General features: G+C 31.2%; 1 protein-coding gene across 6 annotated transcripts in view; it reads left to right on the top strand.

Moving 5' to 3' along the window:
• Positions 1–6,404, top strand: part of LOC107639126 (glycerol-3-phosphate acyltransferase 3) — an 8,714-nt gene extending 2,310 nt beyond the window's left edge. For 2 of the 6 annotated variants that reach the window (XM_016342552.2, XM_016342553.2), the window contains exons 2-13: positions 2,380–2,583; positions 2,754–2,811; positions 3,084–3,202; positions 3,497–3,596; positions 3,887–3,982; positions 4,088–4,184; positions 4,760–4,847; positions 4,935–5,031; positions 5,127–5,212; positions 5,299–5,418; positions 5,506–5,604; positions 6,098–6,404. In XM_016342552.2, the coding sequence (XP_016198038.1) occupies positions 2,462–2,583; positions 2,754–2,811; positions 3,084–3,202; positions 3,497–3,596; positions 3,887–3,982; positions 4,088–4,184; positions 4,760–4,847; positions 4,935–5,031; positions 5,127–5,212; positions 5,299–5,418; positions 5,506–5,604; positions 6,098–6,146 (1,131 nt within the window). In that variant the 5' untranslated portion in view covers positions 2,380–2,461 and the 3' untranslated portion in view covers positions 6,147–6,404. The other 4 variants (XM_021120971.1, XM_021120972.1, XM_021120973.1 and 1 more) reach the window with 4 other exon arrangements.

Below are 10,601 nucleotides of genomic sequence, written 5' to 3'. Positions count from 1 at the left end.
ATCTGGTATTACAAATTAAATTGAATGGTAAAATTAACAAAAAATAAATAAATAAATACATAAAATTTTTATATTACTTTCCAATCTAATAATTTAACGCAAAAGCTACAATTGATAATTGATTCCTTATGATAAACACCAATTAAAACATATAATCAAGTTTGCTTTTAAAAAGAAAAAAAAAGTTAGCCATACAAAAAAGATTGATAGTGCACTGCGTTTTTTTAATGTAAAAACTATGCATGTTTGAAATGCAAAAGTATACACACCCTTAATCCCATATTCAAAGGATTCTTTTGTAATTTTACGTTAATCCAGATTCAAGACAAGAAAGTGCTGCAACACCACCATCTACTGTTCTACACGCCACCAGTTCTAGATTCTCATCACTGCCGTGGCACTCAACAGTCACCTCATCGCTTCGTTTCACTAACCTATTCCTATCTACAATCCTCTATCTTCTTCTCAAGTTTCAACTTACTCTTTTCAAGGTTAGCTGATTCCTCAATCTCAATTTCAATCGCAATCTGGTTCTTGTACTTTTTTTTGCTCCGCTGCTCAATCATTGTTATACTTGTTGTCAATTTGATACAAGTTTCAACTTACTCTTTTCAAGGTTAGCTTATTCCTCAATCTCAATTTCAATCTTAATCTGGTTCTTGTACTTTCTTTTGCTCCGCTGCTCAATCATTGTTATAATTGTTGTCAATTTGATACAAGTTTCAACTTACTCTTTTCAAGGTTAGCTTATTCCTCAATCTCAATTTCAATCGCAATCTGGTTCTTGTACTTTTTTTTGCTCCGCTGCTCAATCATTGTTATAATTGTTGTCAATTTGATACATGCAAAGCTAACTGATTTTTATCAAATGATTGCGTTCTTTACAAGATCTGAAATTAACGATTCGTGAATCGCGATGCTTTTTTGGAATCTGATGTTTCTCTTCTCATTTCTGTGTATGATTCCACCTGTTTGATTAAATGCCTGACTGATTCTTTTTTTTTTTTCTGGATTTGTTTCTCTTTTTATAAGTAACTAAGTAAATTGATTGCTGGAACTCTTATTATGAAGGGGGATTCTGTGACACCGTTGAAGCTCTTTGGGAGAGTAGAGATTCATTCAAGCATTCATTAAGAATAAATTTCTTACAAATATAGAATTGAATTCAATTTATGATTCTTCTCTGGAACAAATAATGTTATCGATTTTAATCTGAGTGAGAATTAAATTATCATGGATTTATTCATAAAAGTTGATATACCAATAAATAATATCCTTATCAGTTACCACAAAATTAATTGTACCAAACAATATCCCTAATTTATCTTGATTCTCAACCCTTTCTCTCTCATTTGTTCCAAAGGTTTAACAGAAGACGTTGATCCTCCCTATTTTGAGTTTTGTACTCTCTTCCCTGCTGTTGATTTTTCTACTGCTTTCTTGTGTTATATGTACTGCTTTTCCTCTATTATGTGTTGGTGTATGTCTTGTGGGAAATGAATGACTCTAGAGTGTTATTCATGTTTCATACTCTTACGCCTTAGGAATTGTGTGTTCAATTGTACAGTTGTGAATATGATAGATTGATAGCGACCTATTTCTTGATTCAGGCTGGAATTACTGTTAGTATTTGAACTAAGCTTTATTATTTTGCTATATACCTTCTTCATCTATGGGTAATTCCTTATGATGTCTTACTCCTTGTATGTTTGAGAATTGAGATGGCTTGTACTCAAGCGTACTCAAGCCTAATAACCAAGTAACCATTAACTTGTGCATGTGAACATACTATACTATATATTTTTACTGTTAATTAGAAGCCTCCTGATTTAGTGATGTAAGTGTCTTTTGATTATATTATTTTATTTGATAAATAGTTGAGTGTGTAGTTAAAAGATAAAGTTCTGTTAATAAAGGATAAAATTATCAAATTAAAATATTTAATTCATTGAGTAGTCATGCCAAATCATGGAATTGAATTCAATTCTCTCCGGAATTGACTTTCCAAATGGATGCTAACCTGTGTATTTTGGAGTTGGTTGAACCATAGATTGGTGATGCCAAGGGGTTCATGTGTTTTTATACTTTTTCTCCTGCAATTTGATATTGGATAGAATTACCTATTTGACTTTTCTGGTGTTCTGCTCATGGCTGGGCTGCTTCAAGCTTGTTACTATCTTGAATTTGAAAATGGAAGCCTTACTGCATGCTTTCTCTTTTGTCGCTATCATGTTGCAACATATTTTTCTCTCTGCATGTGAAATTGCTGGTTACTTCCATTTAGAATTTATACCTGACAAAAATTTCTATCACTTCTTTAAGGATCTGATTGAAACAACTAACTTTTAGTAACTAAAGTGGCAATTGTGTTGATTTCAGGAACCAAAGTATATAAGTATTTAACCACAGTTGACATCTTTCACGTTGAGAATTCACCGGCAGAAAGAAGAACTTAGAACTGATGACTACCACTGGGACACTCAAGTCTTCTAGTTCTGAATTGGATCTTGATCGACCCAACATCGAAGATTACCTGCCAACAGGATCCTCCATTCAACAAGAACCTCATGGAAAGCTTCGCCTGTATGCTTTCTTGTTTTAATTTCTTGCTCACGCTATATTTAGTACACAGAAAAAATTGGGATGAAGAGTGCAGCTTTTTGTTCATTTGATCTTTTCGGGGAACACAGATTTTGATGCTATTTTACATTTTAATGTTACTTATCTTGTTCTCTTCTGGAAAACCTTCTCAGGCATGATTTGCTCGATATTTCTCCTACTTTATCTGAGGCAGCTGGTGCTATTGTAGATGTAAGCTTTTATCCTTTTAATTCTCTGTTTTCTTTCTTTTTGTATTGATTGAATAATTATTTTCCGCAGAACCAATCATTACATTAGTATGGTCAGAACTTAATGTCAAATATACTACCCTGCTGGCACAAAGTTCATTTACTCTCTTATGAGAATTTTTTTATGTTTGGTTCTCATGTTTGTTTACAGTTTAGCTGTGAATTTGCAAAGTGATATTTTAAATGTTAAATCTCATGATTTTTTAATTTTATTTTTTGTTGTTCATATAATAGGACTCATTCACAAGATGTTTCAAGTCAAATCCTCCTGAACCATGGAACTGGAATGTTTATTTATTCCCTTTGTGGTGTTGTGGAGTTGTATTTCGATATTTGATTCTGTTTCCGGCAAGGTTGGTCAGATTCACTTAAATTATGTTATGCTTTATATGGTAACTTTGAAACCTGACTATTATATAGACTACCTGGCTAAATTTTGGATGCTAACTTCTTTTCCCTTTCAGTGTGGAGTTAGGCACTGAATTGACTGTCCATTAAGAAAATATAAATATAAGGATATGATTTGAATTTCTCAATTTTCTGTATATGTAAATTACCCTTTGTATTTAGCCTGTTTATTTCTATGTTTTATGCTCTTAATATTAAGAGTTCCTTTACTTATCATCCAATCATCATTAAACTCTCAGGATTCTGGTGCTAACAATAGGATGGATAATATTTCTTTCATCCTTCATTCCAGTGCACCTCCTATTGAAGGGACAAGACAAGTTGAGGAGAAATATTGAGGTGCATATTCAAATTATAAGTTCCTGCATGCCATTTTTGCAATTCATATTTTTTCCTTGTAACATAGATTTCTCTTTTCCTTTTTTGTGAACTACTAAAAGTACAGTCAATGACCATTTCTACATCATGAAATACAAAAGATATCTTTGAATTTGTTTGTCCTAATCAAACTATCTAAAACGCAATCTAGCAACTTCTGTTCTCTTTCTTTTCCGCCTTTGTTGGGTACAACTCTGGCAAACTGACCTTTCTGTTTGTCGAATTAATTTGTAATTGGCCATTTTCTTCAGAGATCGTTGGTGGAGATGATGTGTAGTTTCTTTGTTGCATCTTGGACTGGGGTTGTCAAGTACCATGGGCCAAGGCCTAGCAGGCGACCGAAACAGGTTTGTCTAACTTTATTAATTCTGACATGTGATCCTGATCCATGCGTTCAAATAGGAGATCTTAGTTATTACTCTTCTGAGGTTTTACCTTCATTTGTTCAACAGGTTTTTGTGGCCAACCATACTTCCATGATTGATTTCATTATCTTAGAACAGATGACAGCATTTGCTGTTATTATGCAGAAGCATCCTGGATGGGTTGGTAAGCATATAGAGCTCTGAAAGAAAGCAGGACTTATGTCTTCATGATTAGCAAACAGCTTCATGTATTAAACACTTACTATCTTGAAGTTTTTATGAACACAAGGGTTTAGCTTCTAAGAGATTGGATAGTTTGCACCATATCTGAGAGTTAAAATGTTATGTTAGAGCTCAGCATGTTTTATGGGACAGAATTAGACACCTAGCATCTAGTTGGTTTAAAGGTTGTGATCTTTATAGGGCACTTCCCCTCTCAGACATGTTGAGAGAGTGGAAAGCTATACTTTATAGATAAATGTTTTGGTTTTTGTTTTTTGCTTTAGTATAGGGGATCCTATATCCCCCTATTTGTAGTATCCTTCTCCTCATCTTAATGAATTTCTTCTTATTAAAAAATGTCATGTTAGAGCTATTTATCACCGGCTCAGTTTAAATAGTTATCAGAAGAGTAGGGTATATGACGAACAACCAGGATGATTTAAGGAAAATTATAGCTTGATAATTTTGAAAAAATATCATAATTTATCTCGACAATAATTCATTTATGAAATATACTCAAAATCAGTTTTTGCTCAGGACTATTGCAGAGTACCATTTTGGAGAGCGTAGGATGTATTTGGTTCAATCGTACAGAGGCAAAGGATCGAGAAATTGTGGCGAGGAAGTGAGTAACAGAGTATACTTGAAGATGTCAGGAAAAATATATCTCAAATCCATTACCTTTTTGCTTACACGACATTTTATGTTTCAGATTGAGGGAACATGTCCAGGGAGCTGACAATAACCCTCTTCTCATATTTCCTGAAGGGACTTGCGTAAATAATCACTATACAGTTATGTTCAAAAAGGTACGTAAATTTTTTACGTTAGAAATGCCCTTATATTCCCNCCTATACTCATGAAATTATAGTTGAAGTCTGCAAGTTTTTCTAATTATTTTTAGGGTGCCTTCGAACTTGGATGCACAGTTTGCCCAGTTGCAATAAAGTATAATAAAATTTTTGTTGATGCTTTTTGGAATAGTCGAAAGTAAGCAGATGCTTCTCCCATGTTTATTATTATTATTGCTCTGTTTTATTGCTGTGATTGAGGTTTCACTTTTGATGACTTTGCAGACAATCTTTCACTAAGCATTTGTTGCAGCTAATGACATCATGGGCTGTTGTTTGTGATGTTTGGTACTTGGAGCCACAAAATCTGAAGCCTGGAGAAACACCCATTGAGTTTGCAGAGAGGTAAAGTTTCTCAATCCAGATTTTATGCAGAGGTACTTTTGACTGATGTAGCTGTTGAAATCATCTATTATGTTAATGATGATGCAGGGTAAGAGACATAATCTCACATCGTGCTGGCCTTAAAAAGGTTCCATGGGATGGATACCTGAAGTATTCTCGTCCTAGCCCGAAGCATAGAGAACGAAAGTAAGTAATGTTTTCTAATTTCCTTCCTTTTTCTGGACAAATGATTTCCTAATTTTCTTGGTTCAACTATGTTAGCATATATGGCCTCTGACATAGGTGTCATATGTTGGATATTACAAGTTTCAAGTTACTTTTGGTTTTGCTTATTAGTTTCTGATAGTTGAAGCATTCCTCTGCTGTTCTTTCGAATTTTAATCTAAGTTTGGGTTAACAATATTTCATTTCACGTTGTTACATTTTAAAATACAATTGTTAAGTACAATAGTAAGGCTCCAAAATAGTTTATCTTCTTAATGATCTTTGTTATTTTGCTGTAAAAAGTGTATTAAGCGATGTCAGATTAATGTAAGATTTCATATGATTTATACAACATATCAACTTTTGATCCAACTAGTTTTGTGTAAAAAGTTAACAAGCTTTTCAGCTGTGTAAGATATGAATTTATTAGGATGATTCATCTTGCTTGATTTAATGATTAATCATGCACTTGCAGGCAACAGAACTTTGCGGAGTCAATGCTACGGCGTTTGGAGGAAAAATGATGTGTATCTTCTGTAAATTTTCATACGGAATTCTCCAACCTTTTTTTATTTATTATTATTTATTATTTTTTTGGATATGCTGATATTTACATTTTTGTTTGTTACAATATGTTTAGATTACTGAATAAGATAGTTGTCTGGTAAAATGTTCCGTGGGTGGTTGATATCTTGTACAAACATGTTGAAAGCTAGATATCCTTTTTAGGGATGAAAAGTTTTGATGGTGTTTCTATATCTGAATGTTTACATGTCTTTTGAATTTTGATCAATATTGACGTTAGTTTATATTAAGGCTTTGCTCACTGATGAATTAACAACTAAGTTGGTATCCTTATGTTTTATGTAAATTTTGTTAAATTTATTGATAAAGAACCAGGAAGACATAAGAAGACTTTTCACAGTCAAAAGAGATCAAAAGACATTGTTTGATCCATGTAATTGACATCATTTAGTAGGGTAGATTTTGTTGTTTTAGTATTGATAAAGAACTAATTAAATCTTTCTTTTGGAGAGTAGTAGAGTACTCAAGCCGTCAAGCGATACGTCTTCAGAGTCCGAAATGATTTTTCATATGAATATGCTTTAAATAAATTTGAATTAACCAACTTGAGTTGGTTGAGTGATTAGCTCACTCATTTGCTTAAGTAAGTATTGAAAATTTGAATTTCGTTTTGTGCATGCAGCAACTCATTGGTCAGTGGTAGATTTTTAAATGGAGTTCAAGACCTGTTGAATTAGAGGATATCGTGGGTAACCAAAAAAAATTTGAATTAGTTGATATAGCTATTTTAGAATCATATGGTATTGGAACCCAATTTGATTAAAATATACGTGAACTCGTAGCCAACTTAGGCTAGGGAATATCGCAAAAAATTAAAAAAAAAATGTATGTGAACTTCTAAACCTGCCCTAGGTATGTTTTAAAGATGGTGAAAATTTAGGTGCAGTCGACTTCACGTGAAATTGATTGCTGAGAGTTGTTAGATGATTTGACCGATTTGACCAAATTTTCAACTTCACGTGAAGTCGACTGCACCTGAATTTCCACCTTTAAGATACTGAAAATAATAATTAAATATAAAGATCACTCGTTATTATGCTAGATACTCTAAATGAGTTGGGATTTACATGTTATCCTAATATGACAAGGTAAAGATTTATATACAATTGTCTTTATGTGAGGTTGATGAATGATTATAAATCTTAGGAAATAAACAAGCTAAATTGCTGCCGTGCATATCATTAAAGTGTTAAATAGCTATTTTATTCTTCTCTTTAATTTAAGAGTTGTAGTCATGCTTGGATTTGGATGTATGATGAATGAAGTAATGATATATTTTCCTAATCATTTTTCTTTTACTATCAAATGTTGTATTTTCTTGTTTAGTTTTAAAATTTTGAATTTATCTTATTTTATTTACAGTATAATCCTAGGACAACTTGCTCGTACAAGTTCCAACTTCCAACCCCATCAATTGGCTAATCATTGCCTCGCGTTCCTATAACATTAGGGGTAAACATGTAAACAAGTTAAGGAGTAAAGGTTTTATTTTAAGAGAAATTATATTTGTATTTTTTTAATATATTTTGAGTGTACACTTTTCTCTTTCATATCAAAAAATAATTTCTTTTGCATTTTCACAATTCTTAACTTTTACTTCAAATAATTAAAAAATATTATATAAAAATAAAAGTGATGCATATAACATTTTCCTTCCATAATTACACTATCACATCATGTTAAATAATAATAACTATGAACTATTATTGCATATGATTGATGTCATAAAACATGTTATGCTACATGAGTTTGTATTTTTCGTTTCTCAGTTTTGATTCCCTTTATTAATCACACAGGTAATAGCTACAAAATTTAACAAAATAGATACTAGGTAGATAGATGCTACTAATTAATTAATCACAAAATAAAAAAATGAGCGAGTTGAAGAAGAGTACTCGTGCATAGGTTGCCAGCATATGTTGAAGCTAATAAAATAATAAGAGCGTAAGTTGTTAATATAAGTGTACCAACAAGAATACTTAGCTTTAGATAATTTTTTGTGACTTAGTTTCTATTATCTATATCTTAGTATTGTTATAATAAGTGACTAACCACAATTACCTTCATAAAGTTTATAATAAGTCTATATACCTACCAAGTTACGTATAGCTGACACAGCCAACGAATCAGAAGTTCAGTTTTGCGTCAATAAAATTTTCTTAGATAGAGTTGAAAGTATATAGACCGTCATCATGATGTAATATATATGTACGTGAGATCATAGAAATTAAATGTTAAATCATAAACTACTACTTAAGCTTAATTAATTAATAACGTAACTAGTTAGTCAACAATATATTTGTGATAGTTAATGACAATAGAATGTTAATTAGCTTAGCTTTCAAATGTGCTCAATACGATTATTTCTTAGATATATAGAATGTTGGAATAAAGTAGCCGTAATCATGATGTAATAATATCGCACATGAGAGAAATGTCAATAAACCATGCACTTAAAAACTATAAACTCACGTTTTTTTTATTGTTATTCTGAGAACAAACTCATACTCTTTGTAAGTATATAGGTGCTCTTTTTGACTTTAATAATTTTAAGAAGTAGGAAAACTTGTGGCTTGAAATTGCTCCTTGGAAGGAAGATGGCCATTTTATAATGCTGGAAAACTCTAAATTAAACTTATTATTATGATTGTTTATTTTATAATTTATTGCATGTACTAACTGTTCAACATTTTCAATAAAGAAATGAAGACATTATTCCAATACCATGAACATTCTAACTCAAGACTCGCTCATGCATGACAAAAAAGGTAGTAATATATACCTAGGCATCGAAAGACCTAATAACAATAAGATTGGTCGATGAGATAGATTTTAACAATCATGCTATACTAGGTATAAAAAAATATTAGCCACCACTCAATTATCGTGTATAAAATTAAAATATGTATTTACGTATTTAGTATTTCATAAGTTTTTTATTATATTATTGTAAATATGTTTGATTATTCGTTATTGTAAGTTTGATTCTTCTATTATATGATAGATTTAATTAATTTGATAATAAATTATTTAAATAAATAAATATGTAAATAAATATATGTAAATATATATAAATATACANNNNGTGTCTCACTATAATTTGAAATTTTTTCAATAGTATAATAATATTTATTTATCCTCAATAAATTATTGAATTTGATCTCTACTAATTTTTTATTCAATTTTTGGTACTTAATAATCAATTTAAGAATTTTATATTAGATGTCTATTAAAATTATCAATTATCAATTTAAATGAGTTTGGTGTTTTTCCTAAAAATCGACTCAAAAGGGTATTATTTATCTTCTTTTTAAATTAGCTTTAGTTTTTCTTATAGTGATGTATTAATTGAAAGAACTTTTTTAACTATAAATATCAATAAGAGTCAACTTCTAATTGCATTGGGAAGTGGATTTCTAAATAATTATTTAGTAATATATATAAAAAGAGAGAAATTTTGATGGTAGTGTTAAGAGAAAAATTATTTAATTTTAAGACTTATAAAAAAAATCAAATAAATCTAAAAAGTATTGCCACACAATTGTATTGCATTAACGGACAACTAATCTCATAAAAACAATATTATCTTGGGTGATGCTAGTCTCAATCGTCATCTCACATTTACTAGGCCAACGAAGGTTATTCTTGGTTTTTGCATTGGCTAGATATAATCCTATGTATGTTTTTAATAATTGGATTTGAACATGGAAGTTGTGTGTTCCTTAGAAGATTCGTCTCTTCGTGTGGTTTTGCATTAATCAAGCATTGCGAAAAAAAGCATCGTGGGCTTATATGAATTAACCAATAGGAAGTATTTCGAGTATACATGACATGAATTAAGGTGTCCTGTCTTTAGTCATTGTGTCTTAATTTTTGAGTATCTAAAATACATTCTAATAAATAAGTTAGCCCTCATTGTTTTGTTTGTTTTTTCGGTTGGGTAATGACGCATTAATTTTCAGTTATTTTTGCATTGCCCTGAATAATTGGAGCATGGTGGACCTAAATAACGTGGATGAATCCAATATGGACGTAAAAGCATGTACATTCCCTATTGACTTACGTGCATTGCATTATTATATTCATTTGGCCTTGCTGCAATGTATGTATCACCAAAAATGATGACCACAGAAAACGAACTCAAAAGTCACAACCACAACGTACATAATCAATCATATATCAATCAACAATGCTATATGGTTAGTTATAATTGTTGTGCAGAGAGACTAGTATTATAAAGAAGTTAGAAAGAGTCAGAATTTCATGGGCACAAAAGTGCAAAATAGCTGCCAATTATTAGATTTAAAAAATTCCACCGCTTTCAATTCCGAGTTGTTGTCACAACTCACAAAGTGATCCTCCACGTCCACACATTTATTTATCCATGTATGTAC

The sequence above is a fragment of the Arachis ipaensis genome, chromosome B04, assembly GCF_000816755.2.
Source record: "Arachis ipaensis cultivar K30076 chromosome B04, Araip1.1, whole genome shotgun sequence".
NCBI classification, from domain to species: Eukaryota; Viridiplantae; Streptophyta; class Magnoliopsida; order Fabales; family Fabaceae; genus Arachis; species Arachis ipaensis.
Note: the sequence above shows the minus strand (reverse complement) of the source record. Positions and strands in the feature narration are given on the sequence as shown.